General features: G+C 37.8%; 2 protein-coding genes across 3 annotated transcripts; both read left to right on the plus strand.

Moving 5' to 3' along the window:
* Positions 1–1,046: 1,046 nt before the first annotated feature.
* LOC139194666 (uncharacterized) lies at positions 1,047–2,333 on the plus strand. Its single transcript, XM_070819563.1, has one exon. It carries the CDS (start codon positions 1,047–1,049, stop codon positions 2,331–2,333), a length of 1,287 nt encoding a protein of 428 aa, XP_070675664.1.
* Positions 2,334–6,473: 4,140 nt separating this feature from the next.
* Positions 6,474–8,877, plus strand: LOC139194190 (uncharacterized). 2 transcript variants are annotated; one of them, XM_070818579.1, is made up of 6 exons: positions 6,474–7,000; positions 7,284–7,522; positions 7,627–7,845; positions 7,967–8,065; positions 8,158–8,238; positions 8,340–8,877. In XM_070818579.1, exons 1-6 carry the CDS (start codon positions 6,955–6,957, stop codon positions 8,565–8,567), a joined length of 912 nt encoding a protein of 303 aa, XP_070674680.1. In that variant the 5' UTR covers positions 6,474–6,954; the 3' UTR covers positions 8,568–8,877. The 2 variants fall into 2 exon arrangements, with proteins under 2 accessions (XP_070674680.1, XP_070674681.1); XM_070818580.1 differs by having other exon boundaries at positions 6,475–7,000; positions 8,346–8,877.
* Positions 8,878–18,520: the final 9,643 nt, after the last annotated feature.

Consider the following 18,520-nt stretch of genomic DNA (forward strand, 5'->3'; position numbering starts at 1 on the left):
AAATAAAAAACAAATATTTCTTGCACGACGAAACTATTCTTTCATCGCTCGACTAGCATTTGTGCGACGAATACAGTCCTTCGTCGCGCAAGAATTATATGCGCGACGAACAAGTTTTCTTCGTCGCTCAAAGGTTCTTTGCGCAACTAACAGTTAATGTGTCGCGCAAAATCGTTCGTCCTTTTTAGTCTGAAATCAGCCTTGTGCAGAGGCAAACTGCAAAAAATTTGCAGATTGTGCCTCTGCACTCATCCCTGCGATTTTGCTGAATCTGGTATCCGTCATTTTCATTTTCTCTCAATTTCATCATCTAAACTACTCCCTCCATCTTCTCTAGGTTGATCGAGCTATCTCGGTGTGTCTGGTAAGTGTTTTTTGTCGTTACAATAAAAGTATTAATGTAAATTCATACTAACGCCATTAATTTCGTTCTCTATAGGGATATTGTGTGTGATTAGCGATTGGTGGATAACGATTGAGAAGGTAATTTCTTCGTTTTATTTTTTAAACATACACCATTAATTAAATTATGTTGAACTTTGTTTGTTATGTTTATATTGTGCTATGAAATTATATTTATATTATGTTGTTAAATTTGTACTTGACGTACAAATATGTGTTGTGATGTACGGACTTAATTGAAATTAACTTCGTACTTGTTTTTTATTTTTAGTAAAACTTAGTTTCCCGTTTAAGGATTAGTTGGATTTCGCGCATGGATGCGAAAGCATAACTGCGGTCCAATTAATTCTTGAATTGTCCCATTATTTGGACAATTTGGGAATGCACAGTTATGACGCGTAGTTTATGGTTGAAGGATTAGGTTTCGGTTGTGGAGATTTCGTTATCATCTTTGTACGTTCTTCGGGTCGTACACCTGAAGAACTGTATCGGGATGCTACCGAAATTCATCCATGTCGAAATCTAATCTGATATAGCCGTAAATTACGTGACATAAATATGCATTCCCGAATGGGATAGGGCCCCTACCGGAGGCATAAGGTGACATTATAAGTTTGTAAGAAGTTGTTGTGGTTCCAGGAATTATGGACAGGACATGGATACAGAACTCGAATAGATGCGCGGACGAATGCTTGGATGGAATCGAGGATTTTATTGACTTTGCAAGTACACACAACCCGGGTGCAACTAGAATCCAGTGTCCTTGTAGGAGGTGTAACAACACGTTAAGGGAGACAATAGAAAATGTTCGATTTCATTTAGTAAGGAATGGAATGATTGAGACATATAATACTTGGAACCATCATGGGGAACAATTAGACAATGCTTCGTCTTCAAATGCCACAAGAGTGGATAATGTTGAACCTATTGTCGATGCTAATGAACAAGTCATCGATATTAAAAATGATCTTTTTCCATTTGCATCAACAAACACCAATCACGAAGGGGAAGATGACGTACCTACACCAATGGACAGTGCAGAGTTCGAACAATATGAAAAACTATTAAAAAATGCCAACCAAGAGTTATACTCGGGATGCAAAAGCTATTCCGTTCTCACGGCCATTGTGGAACTAATGCATGGAAAAATAAAGCATTGTACATCGAACCGGTGTTTCGATTACTTTTTGGGGGTTTTCAAGAGAATGCTTCCGAAGGACAATTGTTTGCCGAAAGACCATAGAGACACGCAAAAGGTGTTGAAAGGTCTTGGATTGGGTTATGAAAAAATTCATGCTTGCAAAAACAATTGTATTTTATTCTACAAAGAGTATAAAACATTGGATAAATGTCCTGTATGCAATGAGTCGAGGTTCAAAATGACATCTCATAATAGAACCACTAAGATCCCACAAAAATTCATGCGTTATCTGCCCCTGAAACCTAGGTTGCAGCGATTGTATATGTCGTCGCATACTGCCACAGACATGAGATGGCATAAGGAAAAACGGGTAGACGACAATGTGATGCGACATCCTGCAGATGGGGAGGCATGGAAAGAGTTCGATCGAACGTTCCCCGAGTTTGCTGCTGATTCTCGTAGCGTTAGATTGGGACTTGCCACTAACGGATTTAATCCGTTTGAGGTTTTAAACCAACACTACAGTACTTGGCCGATTTTCGTATTTCTATATAATTTGCCACCATGGAAATGTATGAAAAAAGAATACATGATGATGACTCTATTGATAACTGAGGATCCTGGTAGGTCAATCGATGTATACTTACAACCGTTGGTGGATGAGCTAAAAGATTTATGGACACACGGTGTGCGCACATACAATAAATGTACTGGCAAGATGTTCACTTTACGGGCTGCAGTGATGTGGATTGTGAACGATTTCCCCGCATATGCAATGGTTTCTAGGTAGAGCACTAGGGGTTATATGGCATGCCCTGTATGCAAGGAAGACGTAACATGTAGTTGGCACGCTGGAAAAGTTTGTTACCTTGGTCATCGAAGATGGTTGCCTTGGGACCACAAGTGACGAGAAAAGGATAAAGAGTTTGACGGGGAGAAAGAGCATCGCCTCAGACCCAGAGAATGGTTTGGTGCTCAGATTTTGGAACAGCTTAACCGTTTGGATTTTGCTCATTTCGGGACTAATGTCACTAAGACAAGACCTGCTACACATATGAACTGGACGCACAAGTCTATGTTTTTTGAGCTCCCGTATTGGTCAAAACTAAAATTGAAGCACAACCTCGATGTTATGCATGTTGAGAAAAATGTATTTGACACATTGGTCGACACAATTCTAGATATTGAAGGCAAGACAAAGGACACGATCAAAGCTCGTCTTGATTTGGAACGAATGAGAATACGACGATGTTTATGGATGAATAGGGACAATGATAAAGCCATAAGGGATCTTGCATTTTTTTAATGAAACTAAATGACAAGAAAGAATTTTTAAAGTTTTTATCGTCTGTAAAGTTTCCCAATGGGTATGCTTCAAATATCGCGTGTTGCGTGAACGTTGACAGGGGTAAATTAGCTGGCTTAAAGAGTCATGACTGCCATATGGTTCTGCAACGCCTACTTCCTGTGAGTATTCGGACATCTCTTGCCACCCGATGTAGTGAAACTAATCATGTTGTTGTCCAGTTTTTTTCGCAATTGACGTCAAGAATGTTACGTAAAACGGACGTTAATCAGTTGCGCCATGACAATGTGCAAGTTCTATGCAAGTTTGAGATGATATTTCCTCCAGCCTTCTTGACAAGTATGATACACATGATGGTTCACTTACCATATGAGGCATTGCTTGCTGAACCAGTCAACTTTCGATGGATGTATCCAATAGAAAGGTATATATTCCTTGTCTTTTTTATTAATCGATATTAAATATATTATGATTAGTAATATGTGTATCGTATCATTTTCTTTTGGCAGGCTTCTCGGAGACTTGAAGAAAAGTGTACGAAACAAAGCGAGGCCCGAATGATCCATTATACAAGCTTGGGTGTCATATGAGGCACTTACATTTTGTGGAATGTATTTAAAAGTTGTTGAGACAACTTTCAATCGTCCTCCTCGCAATAATGAGGGGGGTGTGAGAAATGAGAAACTTTCAGTTTTTGCCCAGGTCGCTCGACCATTCGGAGATCCTATTTGTGGCGAGTCGTTTTCCAAGAAAGACATGGATGTAGCACATTGGTTCGTACTTAACAATTGTGATGAGACACTGTCACACCTAGACGAGCATGAAAATATGATGAAGCAAGCACATCCTTCACATTTGTATGCCAAGAAACACCATGAATTGTTTCCGTAGTGGTTTCTCGAATATGTAAGTTTGAAGTGTTTTGTATTGGACATATATATTGTACCAATTAAGTTGCTTGAACTAACAAATTTAAATGTTTGTCTAATATTAGGTGAATCAACTGAAAGCATCAAATTCCCCCGCGTACAGTGAAGAGTTATATAACTTAGCATTCGAACCAATTCGCGTTGAATTGTACTCAGGCTTCCATGTCAACAGCGTCAAGTTCTTAGCGGGTGCACGAAATGACAAGTTGTGTACACAAAACAACGGTGTTCATGTCCCCGGATGAGGCGAAAGTACAGACATTGAATTTTATGACAAACTAACAAGTGTCGTGCAATTGCTTTATAAAGACCGGTGCCAAGTGATCCTATTTAAGTGTAGATGGTTTGATACACACCCAAATAGGCATGGAAGTGTGAAAACAGATCATGGATTACTATCAGTGAACACTACCAAAACTTAGTACGATGACGACCCTTACATATTAGCAACCATGGCAAAACAAATTGTGTATCTAGATGACCCTAAATCCAGGAGGGGTTGGAAAGTTGTTCAAAAGATGGATCATAGGAACATGTATGCTATAGTAGAACAAGACCGTACTGACGACGACATCAACAATGTTGCTGACCAACGTCTTAAATCTTTCATGGAAAGTGTTGCAGAAACACTCTGAGTTACTAATCTTATCCAAGAACCATTTCAGATAGATGGAGTATCTTCAATCGAAGTACCAATTCAGTCCATCACGATTGACCTCGGTAATATTCCACGATACGATGGTCCAGTGCGCACGAACGACTATGGTGACGTACCTATCGACATGGTCTAAAATATCCATAATATCCCGATATTTCCATCGAAATTTTCGTGTTTTTGGACTACCGATATTTCCGATATCATCGATATTTTAGACCTTGCTAAGTCACTCATGTATCTTACCATGCAATGTATAAAGTGTAAAATATTGTACTAATTCATTATATATAAATGATTATGGTATGTTTAAACTTCTTTCATTCATTACTACATATTTTCTACACTCACAATGTTTGCCAGCTCGCTATATAATCAACTTAAATCAGTTATATCTATCATGCAATGCATTTCCTTCCATTTTTTTGTGATAAACTAATAGACAATTGACTAAATAAACATCCTGCAAAGTTTAAATAAAAATTTCCAAGTTTTTCTTACAATTTCCGTGGTTTTTATTCAATTTTTATCGATATCGAAAATATCCCGATATTTCCATCGAAATTTCCGTGTTTTTGGACTACCGATATTTCCGATATCATCGATATTTTATACCTTGCCTATCGATGATAAGGAATGGGACACTGAAAATGATGATAGCGACAAAAGTGAAAGTTATTATAGTTCGGATGAAGATTAAGGCAATTTATTTGTAACTTTTTTGTAAAACACATGAAATGTTTAATGCATTATATAGAGTGATGGAAAAAAATGGTATGAATGATTCCCATTTTATATGTGAATTACTTTGTAAATAAAGTTGTTTTGTTTGTATTTTATAATAAATTGTAAACAAAATTTAAAAATTTAAAAAAACAAACAAATTTAAAACACAATTGCCCGACGAGTAAAATATTTTTGGTCACGCAAATACACTTTGCACGACGAAATATATGTATTTGTTGCCCACGTGTCTGAAAATTCAATTAAAGCGTTTTTTCGGAAATTTTCAGACAATTGCGCGACGAATCAATATGTTTCGTCGCTCAAAGTATATTTGCGCGACGAAATATATTGATCCGTCACGCAACTGTTTGAAAATTCAAATAAAGAGCTTTTTTTTTCGCGGAAATTTTAAAAAACTTGCGCGACGATTGTTTAGCCTTGCGAGACGAAAAATCCGTCACGTAATATCCTATATTATTAAACCCCGTGTGTTTCGTTCCTCCCTTACTTCCCTCATCTTCCTTTTTTCCCCGCGCGATACCCTATCTTTCCTTTCTCTCTATCTTCGTCTGTCTCTCCTTCACTCACCTCATCTCTCCATCCCTCTCTCAGTTCATCGCCTCTTTTTCTCCAATAGGTAATTTCCTTTTCAGTTTTTAGTTTCAATTTTGTTTATTGACTAGGGGTTAGAATTAGGGTTTTTATTTTTTCAAATTGGGGGCGGTGGGGTTAGATTTAGGGTTTGTAAATTGGAGGTTACATTTAGGTTCTTAAATTAGACTTTTGAGGGTTCTTAATTGGGGTTAGGTTTAGGTCTTAACTTAGGGGAACGATTTTGGGCAGTGAGGTTAGATTAGGTTTTCTGAAATTGGGGGTTAGATTTAGGGTGCTTCACTGGGGGTTAGATTAGGGTTCTTAAATTAGGGGTTTTTTAATTTCAAGTACAGGGTTCGAATTAGGGGTTTTCTAATTTAAGTACAGGGTTCTTAAATTAAGGATTTGCATTGTTGACTGCCACGATTTGTTGATATATAATGGGGTATTACCCTTTGTTGTTGCCTTATTAATATGATAGACTCGATTGTGTTGCTTGTTGAATTCGGCCTCCCAATTTTGAAGTTACATTTACGTTTTGATATTAATCTTTCTTTTTTGCACAGTAATTTGAATTCCTCCATTATAGTTTAGATTATATATATATATATATATATATATATATATATATATATATATATATATTAGATTTTCATGAGAGGTATTAGCAAACTTTTTTTGCTGCAAATCGCAGAGCACATGAACTTTGTTATGATGGGAATGTTTCAATGATTTTCATATTTCTACATCTCCAAAATCATTGAATCTGCCCATATGCATTCAGAAAGTGCTTTGACCAGCCAATGGACTTGAATTCCCATATGTTTGTTTTAGTTAACAAGTTCATTTAAAATCAAATCAACAATTAGCAATCCTTTTGTAGCCATTGAAGTTGTAAGCATGTGAAAACAGAATCAAAATCTTTGTGTACTAAACAAATTGATTGCCAATTTTGTAGATGCCTTACCTGATTAGAACCCGGAGGCCAATGACTTCTACACCTAGTCCGACGGCTACACCTAGTCCGACGACTATACCTATTACTGCCATCACTGCTCTGGCAGAGATGGACCATAGGCCGGTCAATCCGGTTCACTCAGATGGTCCTCCAGTCCCACAGGCGTAGGCATCGTCGACTTCTTCGGTGGCGTTACCTATTAGCGCCAGACGAACTCACCGACGCCTATGCACTGTGGACCAGATGTCGCCATCGGGATCCACAACCGATGCCTCCGGTACACGGCCAGGTATACAATCCTAATTCACTCCCTCATTCCCTTGTTTACTAAGGTTTAGGGTTTAGGGTACATGGCCAGGTATTCAATTTGTTATGTCATGTAAGGATTAAAAAGTTTTCATCGTTCCGAACCTTTTATTAAACTGTTGTGATCATTGTGTTGGATATGTATATTGTTTATGTTATTTTCAGGGTTTTGGGAAATGTGTTAATTATAGGGGAGATTATGCCAAAATTATAGTAGGATTTGTTATTAGTTATGGGTTAATGATTTTTTTTTCATCTCTTTGCAGCGAAGAAAAACCCCCGGGGACCTTGTCGGCAATTGAAGACGGGGAAGGTCACTCGGGTGACCAACGGTCGTATCCCAATTGGATACGATGAGCGACATCGGGCAGCACCAACGGCAGAGCAGCATAGTGTATTGGCCGACGACATTGGGCATGTCGTGCGAACCTTTTGCCCTATGTTGTGGAAGTCTTGGAAGGCAATGCCGGAAGAGACGATGATTACGGTGCGCAATCAATTGTCCGTAAGTACCATCGCATTTTTAATGCTTTTCATGTAAAATTTATAAATTTATATGTATTACTGTCTTTTATTACTAATACTTTCAAAATATTTGTTATATTGCAGACAAACTACAATTTGGAGCACATGGACGAGGACAAGTTCGCGTATGTCAATCGGTTCTTCTCCGAACGCTACAAGCAGTGGAAGAGTGACCTGCACCAATGCTTCCAGGAGTTTGATGATCCACAAATCGCTTTTGAGGAGGGATGTCCGAAGGAGTTGGAGGACGGACAAGATAGTTGGCTTTGGCTTTGCGGTCATTTTAGTGACCCGACATATGTGGTGCGTTTTTAATGACGACTTCTTTCATTTTACTTTTTTTATTTTTTAATAATGTTTATTATTAATTTTTTTTAATTTTCTTTAACTATTACAACTAATACGTTTATTTTTTGTATAACAGAAGAAGGCGAAGGCGAACAAGATCAATCGAGAGAAGAAGACTCTTCTCCACCATTCGGGTTCGAGGCCTTTCGCCTATAGGATGGAGGCGCGACGGAAGGTATATATTACAACTTTCATTTCCAATTTTAAAATGTCGCTAATAGTTTTTTTTTTTCGTACTAACATTTTCCTTATCTTTTTCGATTTTAGGAGGGTTCAAAATTTCTGGGGATTGACATCTATGCTAACGTTTATGTTCAGCCTGGGAATGAGTTGACCCAGTCCCTTCATGTAAGTAATTTCTTATGCATTAAACATTTATACTAATTCTTTCAAATTGTTTTCTATTAATAATCCATGTTTTTTTTTCACATGCAACTATGGTGGAGAAGCGACAGGTGGTGCTTCAGGAGTCCGCCTCCCACCTTCCTCCGGACACGCCGATCGAGTTTGTGGATCCCCCTGAGGATGCAAGGTTTCACATCGTCACTAAGACATTAGACCAGACTTTCGGTCGGAGGTCAGGGACATATTGTCGAGGGATGGGAAATGCCAGGCGTCGGGAGACTGGAGCCTCGTCATCCTCGCAGTCAAATACCAAGGTTACGGCTTTGACTTAGGAAGTCGCTGGGCTGAGGAGTGAGCTGGCATCATACAAGTCTCAAATGTCAATGCTTGTACAAGCCCTTAGTTTCTCTGGAATACATCTCCCCGGTTTTTCTACACCATCACCCTCATAACCCTTCCACACCGACCAAGCACAGCAATCAGGCCCGTCGACCTCCGACCCCGTCCCAAACTAGCAGCAAGATTACCAAGCACCTCCGAATGACACGCCTATAGATTTTGCCTCTTTATTTTCGTGGTTTTGTTCCCTTTTTTTTTTAACTTTACATTCGTACGTACATTTTATGAAATCTGTTTTTTTTCCTTTTATTCTATTTTTTTATTAAAAATTACACGTGCGCGACGACGAAATGTCGTTGGGCAAAATTAAGCGCGTCTTACTCTTCGTCGCGCATTACCACGCGATTACTATAGATTTCGTCGCACAACAAGTTTTGAGACAAATTACCCACAAACGCACTTGTACTTGTTTATATCGTACGACGAAAACCTTTGTCCGTATAACTTTCATGCGACGACTAGTAAAGCGTCGCGCAGTTGGTAAAACACGCGACAAATTTGAAGATGTTCGTCACGCAATGTCTTTTTTCACGAGCTTTGCGCGACAAAATATGCGCGACGATTTTATGGTCGCCATAGTTTATGTGCGACCAAATAATTCATTGTGCAACAAAATGTCCGTAGTCGAGCAAACTGTTTAATTTAGTAGTGCATAACATTTACAAACTTCAAGGGTACCTTGATCTATGATCTATGTGAGGAGATTTATGTGATTAAGCAATCTCATGCTCAAAGTATGAACCTTTGTAGCATTACTTTGTCTAATAAAACTTCGTTGCTAATAAATACCTAAATTATGAAAAAACAATTGGGGTAGTTTTGCGCGACGAAAACCCTCACTTCATTGAACCAACCATTTTTGCGCAAGGAAAAATACCCATATATACTTTGCGCAAAACTAACCCATATTATTTTAATAATTTAGGGTTTAAGGTTGAAGGTATTAAGTCGAGCAAGGCTTTTGGCAACAAATATGTCGTCTCCCAAACCCCAAAAAGGTATTGGGTTATTTATTTATTTTAAGTTTTTTTAATACTTTGTGTAACGAAATAGAAGTTTTGCACGAAGAGAGCATTTTTTATTTTTGACACACAAAGTTAAATTTTTGTCACACAATGGTGCTAAAACCTAGTTTACCGCAGATTCTTAGGGTTTTGAGGGACGCAAGGAACATTTTTTCACGCAAATAGCCCTTGAGCGACGAAGTGTTCATTGCACAAGATTTTTATATATTTTAGCATTTTTTTAAAGGTTTTTGTGAGACGAAATCCATTTTTCTGTCCGGCAAAGCCTTACACGACAAATATTTCTCACGCCAAGTTTATTGTCGTTGCGCAGATGGTGGCGCCAAACCCAGTTTACTACGAAACATTTGGGGTTTTGCGCTATGAAATGGAAATTTGTTGTCAAATATCCCTTGAATGACGAAGAGTTCCTCACGCAAAGAGACAATGTCGTCGTGCAAGGGTTTTAATTTTGTGTTTTTTTAGTTTGATCGCGATGAAATTCATTTTTATTGAGCAAAGACGTCTATACTTCGTCGCTCAATAATGCGTCGCGCAAGTAGTTTTTTTTACTAGTGGTTGCCCACCGTCATTGTTGATCACGCTATATTTCGGAATTGGTATAGCTTCAATTAAGTTATTTCCAACCGAAGGCTGGCCAAATGGCTCGTTTTAGCCCTCTGGCCCTCTAAGAAATTAATATTTTAATGAACAATGCAGGGCCATATTTCTTACCATCTCCAACCGAGGGCTAAAGGGTCATAGGGTCAAACATAATTTATTATTTAAAAACTACAACTTAAATTCAAATCCAACGGATAAAAGAAGCATGAAGTATGTGTTTAAGTTTTATGTTGTTAAATGTTTTTAAAATGTTGTTTAAGTTTCATGTTGTTAAATGTTTTATTTTTATGTTGTTTAATGTTATTTAATGTTGTTTAATAATATTTAATGTGGTTTCATGTTACTTGATGTTATGTAATGTTTAATGGTTTAGGAAGTTATAAGGAAAAAAAAAGAATTTTTACAATTTTTAAAACAAATTTTGTAAAAAATAAAAAATAATAGTTAGATGACGTCAGCTAGTTACTGTTGGCTTTCAAATTATGGCCCGGCCCTGGGCCAGCCTGTTGGCCCTTTGGCCCTTTTTTGTCCAGTGGGGCCCACAAGTCCTTTGGCCTGGTTCTCAGTTGGAGACGGTTTTCGAGCTATATTCGACCTTCTGACCCTTTGGACCATTCGGTTAGAGATGGTCTTACGTGTGTTTGTGTCTTTGTTTCATTTATTGCTTCTTATGTATGGTTCGTTGATTACAATTGAACTTGAGCAATGATTGCTCTTACAAATACCTTTCCATAGATTGTGAAAAACGTTCGTCAATTTAAATGTCAATCAATTACTCACATTTTTAGAATATCAATTCTTCTACTCCACCAAACTCCATAATTTAGAGTATGTACTTTTACCACCCCCTTGGGTATACTCCATAATTATGGTGAGCATTGTGATAAATAAAAATGATTTTCGTGCCTCATTTAATACTACGGTATAGTGTGGTATTTTTTTTCTTCACTTGTAATGGAGAAGTTTTAGATTCAATTTTCGCCAAATATACAGTTGAACTATATTATTAGAGCATCCCCAATGGAGGCTTTATCCTCCATGAGGCTACCACATTTCTAGCCTTAGCAAGAAATTTCATTCCCAATGAGCCGGAAAATGAGGTTAGATCCACCACTAGGGCTAGCAACTTCATTTCTTAGGCCATCTCCAACCGAAGGGTCCAGAGGGCCAGAGGAGCGAAAATAGCCCTAAAACCGTCTCCAACCGAGGGCTAGGCCAGAGGGCTCTGGAATCTGGGAGGACCCCACGGGATCGGAGAGGGCTGGAGGGCTGGAGGGCTGGCTGCTTTCGGCCAGCCAGCCAACCCCGGGCTGGCTCTTTTTTTTTTTAATGTTTTGTTATTCCTGTCGGTTATAACCGACAGGAATACATGCTATTATTTAATATAATAAATAATGGTGTATTCCTGTCGGTTATAACCGACAGGATTGTTTTAAAAAAAATTCAAATGAAACGGCTACTAGCCGTTGCATTTGATTTGTTTTTTTTTTTTTACATTATTATTATTCTTTTTTATTTACAACATTTTTCATATAACTTCTATTTTTTCCTATAACTTCTATTTCACAAAATTTGGTTTTTTTTAAATTCCATTTTTTTCCTATAACTTCTATTTCACAACTTCTATTTCACAAAATTTGTTTCATATTTTTTTTTCCTATAACTTCTATTTCACAAAATTTACTTCATATTGTTTTTTAAATTCCATTTTTTTCCTATAACTTCTATTTCACAAAATTTGTTTCATATTTTTTTAAATTCCATTTTTTTTCCTATAACTTCTATTTGACAAAATTTGTTTCATATTTTTTTTAAATTCTATTTTTTTCCTATAACTTCCTAAGCCATTATACAACATTAAATTAAATTAAGTAACATGAAACAACATTAAACAATATGAAACAACATTAAATAAAATTAACCAACATAAAAATTATACAACATGAAACTTAAACAACATTTTAGTTGTAGTTTTTAAATAATAAATTATGTTTGGCCCTATGGCCCTTTGGCCCTCGGTTGGAGACGGTTTTTTGTGATAGGGCTAAAACGAGCCCACTGGCCCTCTGGCCCTCGGTTGGAGACGGAGGCAAATATGGCCCTGTACTGTTCATTAAAATATTAATATCTTGGAGAATCTTGGAGGGCCAGAGGGCTAAAACGAGCCCTCTGGCTAGCCTTTGGTTGGAGATGGCCTTAGGTAGCATAAAATTTGGCTACATCAAGCCCAAAAAAACAGTGGGTCCCACACAAAAAAGTAGCAACTCATATAAGCAAAATTATATCACTCTTCCTCCACTTGCGAATACACTTATACTCTCCTTTTATTATTTTATAATTCTTTTTTCTTACTTATTTTTCTTGCAATTTGGCTAATTAATGATTGTTTTAAATTTCATAAGAATTAAAATTTCAAATTGATTTAACGTTCATAGGCATTGATAGGTGAAATTTTCAAATATTTTTTTTCAAAATTGTATGATACTAATTTACCAATTGGTGCTAGGTAAATTGTTGTGTTATATGTGAAAATCAAATTATTTTAGAGGGCGAAGTAGGAATTTGTTTCTTTCAACGAATGAAATTGAGATAAGGGAATCTAATCCAACGAACGATTCATAAATGATGAAATCTAACTTTGCTACAATTTGAAGGGTTCACAAAAAAAAATTAAGATAGCACGTCCAAAAATCAACTTAAGAAAAGCAAACACACAAAAAAATCATCGCTTAATCAAATTACTACGTAAATAAATACATATAGCCCCAAATAGAGCCCGAAAGATATAGCTCATCATTAGGAGATATTCTTTTATAAAGCCTCAAAGATTCCTCGAAACTCTATAATGAGCTATATCCACCATTTTTCCAGGGACCAGGATCCTCTCCTGAGCTAAGGATGAGGATCCTCCTCATCAAGGGATGTGGGCCGTTGGATGAAAATCCAACGGCTACAATTATTATAACTTTAAAGGGACCCCCTGTTTGTAGCCGTTAGATTTTCATCCAACGGCTCACACCAATTGATGAGGAGGATCCTCATCCTTAGCTCAGGAGAGGATCCTAGTCCTTTTTCCAGCACCATGTAAAGCCACTTATTAGGGATGCTCTTATGACAAGTCTATTACAAAACTTAGCCTTGTCCATTAGGCCATCACCATTTTGCCCCAATTTTCTCCCTTCTTCACGTGGGCGCTGCACCCATCACCTCCCATTTGCTTCTGTTTTTCTTACACATCCATCACTCATCAAAGTGGTTTTCTTTCTTTTGTTTGCCAACTACATGGGCTTGTAGCCTTGCATTTTCACGTTGCCGGCTATATATATATATATATATATATATATATATATATATATATATATATATATTAATACATGTTCTCATAATATAGCCGTTGAATTTGAATTTTTTTGGGCTATAAATAGGATGGATATTGGACTATAATTCACACAACTTTGAATTCAATCTATTTCAATTCAATCTCTTTCAATTCAAGTTTGCAATGAATTCCAACTTTGGATCCTCTTCGGATTCCAACTCGGGGTCCTCATCCAATTCCAAATTGGAAGAAAAATGGGCGCAGATGAGACGAGCAGATGAGGAGTCTGATGAAGCAGATGAAGCATGGCGCAACGCACAAAACAGAGCAGCAGCCATAGTGTGTCAGCCAACTGTGCAACAACCTCAATAGGGTGGCTCTGTTGCTGGTCACTCTTACAAACCACGAAACACAGCAATGACGCATGTCAATCTGATGAACAACTACTTCAACCCCAACTCGATGTACATAGAAGAAGATTTCAAACGTCGCTTCCAAATGAGGCGTCATGCCTTCGAGCGTGTACTTCGTGATGTCTAGCAGGTCAATCCATACTTTCGACGGAAGCAGGATAGAGCAGGTCGCCCTGGTTTCTCACCTCATCAGAAGGTTACTGTTGCACTATGAATGATGGCCTATGGCTCCCCAGCTGATTCGATGGATGAAACTTATGGTATGTATGAGTCTACATGCCTTGATACTCTTGAACAATTCTGTGTCACAATTGTTCACGTTTACAAACACAAGTACCTCTGCGAGCCAAATCAAGAAGATCTAGATCAGCTCCTTCGCAAAGCTGAAGACCGTGGGTTTTCAGGCATGATAGGGTCATTAGACTGCATGCATTGGGATTGGAAAAACTGTCCCACCGGATGGCAATGAGGTTTTTGTGGAAGGTCAAGAAAGCCAACTGTTGTGTTAGAGACGGTTGCCTCGTATGACACATGAATCTGGCATGTTTTCTTTGGAGTCCCTGGATCCTAAAATGACATTACAGTTCTTGGGCGTTCACCCCTCTTCAATAGCCTGACAAAAGATAAAACACATCAACTTGACTACTACATTAACAGCCGTTAATACAATATGCGGTATTACTTGGCATATGACATCTACCCAAAGTGGGCGACACTTGTTCAAGCAATTCCAAACCCTAGGAATGACACCGAAAAGTTGTTTACCTTACACCAAGAGACATACCGGAACAATGTTGAGAGAGTTTTCGATATTCTACAAGCACGGTGGAAGATCATTAGCAAACTGGTAAGAGGGTAGAGTTGAGAAAATTTGGACTCCATGATGTCTTGCATCATATTACACAATATGATAGTGGAGGATAAGCGAAATGGGTATATTGATGGAGAGTCCGATGACGACCAAGACGATCCAAATAGGTCAAGAAAGGCTCGTACAAAATATATGATGGGCTTAATTTGCATTTCAATCCAAGAATTGGTAGTATCTCTATAAATGAGTACATGAGGCGCTATAGAATGATAAGTTCCAGTGCCACAAACAAGTACCTACAACAGGATCTTGTTGCACATCTTTGGGCCAAAAATAGCATGAAGTAGGCGTTTAAGTTTTATGTTGTTAAATGTTTTTAAAAATGTTGTTTAAGTTTCATGTTGTTAAATGTTTTTTTTATGTTGTTTAATGTTATTTAATGTTGTTTAATATTGTTTAATGTTGTTTCATGTTATGTAATGTTTAATGGTTTAGAAGTTATAGGGAAAAAAAGAATTTTTACAAGGTTTAAAACATATTTTGTAAAAAAAACATTAAAATAAAAAATAATAATAATGGCTAGCTGACGTCAACAATTAACCGTTTCAAATTTGAATTGGAGCCTGGCTGGTTTGGGCCGGCTAGTTGGCCCTATGGCCCTTTTTTGTCCAGTGGGGCCCACAAGCCTTCTGGCCTGACCCTCGATTAAAGATCGTTTTCGAGTTATTTTCGGCCATTTGGCCCTCTGGTTCCTTCGGTTGGAGATGGCCTACCAAGGGTTGGCCAGATGGCTCGTTTTATACCTCTGGCCCTCCAAGAAATTAATATTTTAAAGAACATTGCAGGGCCATATTTCTTACTATCTCCACCCGAGAGCCAAAAGGGTCAGAGGGCTCGTTTTAGCCATGTCACAAAAAATTATCTCCAACCAAGGGCCGAAGGGCCATAGGGCCAAACTTAATTTATTATTTAAAAATTACAACTTGAATTCAAATCCAATGGCTAAGTGATGTCATGTTGTTAAATATTTTTTAAAATGTTGTTTAAGTTTCATGTTGTTAAATGTTTTTTTATATTGTATAATTTTTATGTTGTTTAATGTTATTTAATATAATTTAATGATGTTTAATATTGTTTAATGTTGTTTCATGTTAATTAATGTTATGTAATGTTTAATGGTTTAGGAAGTTATAGGGAAAAGAATGAATTTTTAAAATGTTTTAAACATATTTTTTTAAAACAAAAAAAAATGTAAAAAAACTATAAAAAAAAATGTAAAAAAATAATAATAATGGCTAGCTGACGTCAACTAGCCGTTGGGGGGTTTGAATTCCAACCCGGCCCAGGGCCGATTGGCTGACTACTTTGGGCCGGCCCTTTGACCCTTTTTTATCTTGTGGGGCCCATAAGCACTTTGGCTTGGCCTTTGGTTGAAGACGATTTTCGGGCTATTTTCGGCTCTCTGGCCCTCTGGACCCTTTGGTTGGAGATGACATTACCATCTCCAACCGAGGGCCAAACATATTATTTAACTTTTAAAAACTACAACAACTTAAATTAAAGGGTAAATAGCCAAAATGGTCCCTGAGATTTGCATAACTCATCACTTTGATCCCTAACATTTCAAATCAATCAAAGTGGTCCCTGAGATTGTCCACCATCCATCATTTTGGTCATTTCATTAAAAACTCTGTTAAGTGTCCTGAAGCTCTTGGCCAGAAGTTTGGGCAATTTTCAAAGCTTCGTAACTCAATCGTTTCTTAACCAAAGTCGACCCATAATATATCAAAATGAAGATAGGAAAGTGTAGAATAAGATTATACCTATTTGGAAGCTCATTGGTTGCTAGAGATGACCGGAAAATAGCCTCAAAGTTGACTGGTACGAGGGAAAACTGGAAAACTCGCCGGAAACTGGGTAAACTTTAAACGTTCATAAATTCTTCAATACTCAACGAAATCAAGTGATTCAAAAATGAAAATCATACTTCTCGATGAGACAAAGAGAATGGTACCATTTTAGATGGCTAACTCACCGTGGTTTGGCCAGAAAACGACTCGAAAGTGGCTGCTATTTTCCGGCCATCTTCGGCAACCATTGGGCTTCCAAATAGGTATAATCTTATTATACACTTTCCTATCTTCATTTTGATATATTATGGGTTGAATTTGGTTAAGAAACGATTGAGTTATGAAGCTTAAAAAATTGCCCAAACTTCCGGCCAAGAGCTTCGGGACATTTAACGGAAGGACCAAAATGATGGATAGTGGACAATCTTAGGGACCACTTTGATTGATTTGAAATGTTAGGGACCAAAGTGATGAGTTATGCAAATCTCAGGGACCATTTTAGCTATTTACCCTAAATTAAATACACATTTACCATCTATAATAGGAAGCTTATATTTGGGGCACCCATTATATTTGTCCCACATCAGGAGAGAATTGAGCAAGCAAAAGCTTGCATGTGTTGCACCCATTTTATTTGTCCCACATCGGTTGTGGGAGAGGTTTAAGCAATCAAACATGCTTATAAAAGCAACATCCTTACATGGAACCAATCACATTTCTGGACCTTAATTAAATATTCTTTTTAAATTGTTGGCCCAAAAAAAAACCTGTAAAAAAAATTCAAAAATAACGGCTAGCTGATGTCAGCTAGCTGTTGAGATTCAAAAATTTTAGCCTCCTTTGACCATTTTTTTTCCAGTGGGGCCCACGAGCTCTTTGCCTGTCCCTCGGTTGGAGACAAGTTTAGGGCTATTTTTTGCCCTCTAGCCCTCTAGACCCTTCGGTTGGAGATGGTCTTAGCCTACTCATACACTTCTTTTAGTTTTAGATACTCTTGTAAAAAAAAAAAAAAAAAATTTAAAAAAAAACAGCTACCAGTGAGGCTCTGGACTCGAGTAGCAAAAGCTTGCTTCGTTGTTTTATTACATTTTGCAGGCCTTGTCCATCAGGCCTAAGCAAATGGTGAGAATCCTCCTTATTAGGCCCATCAGGCCGTTTAAATTTTATTCAACGACTACAAACAGAAAATCCTTCTAAAAGTTATAATAATTGTAGCCGTTGAATAAAATTTAACCTGATCAGGAGGATGCTCACCATTTGGTTAGAGAAGATCCTGATCCATTACGAGAAGTCCATTACAAAACTTAGCCTTGTCCATCACGCCATCACCATTCCGCCCCAATTTACAACTTTCTTCACGTAGGCGCTGCACCCATCACCTCCCATTTGCTTTTGCTTTTCTTAAACATCCATCACTCACCAAAGTGGTTTTCTTTCTTCTGTTTGCCAACTACATGGGCTTGTAGCCCTGTCTTTTCACGTGGCATATATATATATATATTACCCACTTTCGCAAGCGTGCCACCATCACCCCACTTCAATCCGTTCATCCTTTCCTGCACGCCACCTCCACACCTTCTGCTGTCGCTGTCGTTGTCGTAATCAAGCTCGGGCTTGTTTCTCGTGTACTCCCTAGCCGTTGCCATAGTTCTCTCTCTCTCTCTCTCTCTCTCTCTCTCTCTCTCCAATGGGGCGATGTCATGACTCAATCCTTAGCCATACATAATTAACTCGTTGAACATATATATAATTCTGCGAAACGATTATCTATTGTATCAAATTATCAGTGGCGATGTATGTTAATAAAAATTAAGTGATTCCTTCCAAGACACCTTTAATTTGGCCTGTTGGAACTAACGGTGTTT

Source organism: Malus domestica, chromosome 03, assembly GCF_042453785.1.
Source record: "Malus domestica chromosome 03, GDT2T_hap1".
In the NCBI taxonomy this organism is placed as follows: domain Eukaryota; kingdom Viridiplantae; phylum Streptophyta; class Magnoliopsida; order Rosales; family Rosaceae; genus Malus; species Malus domestica.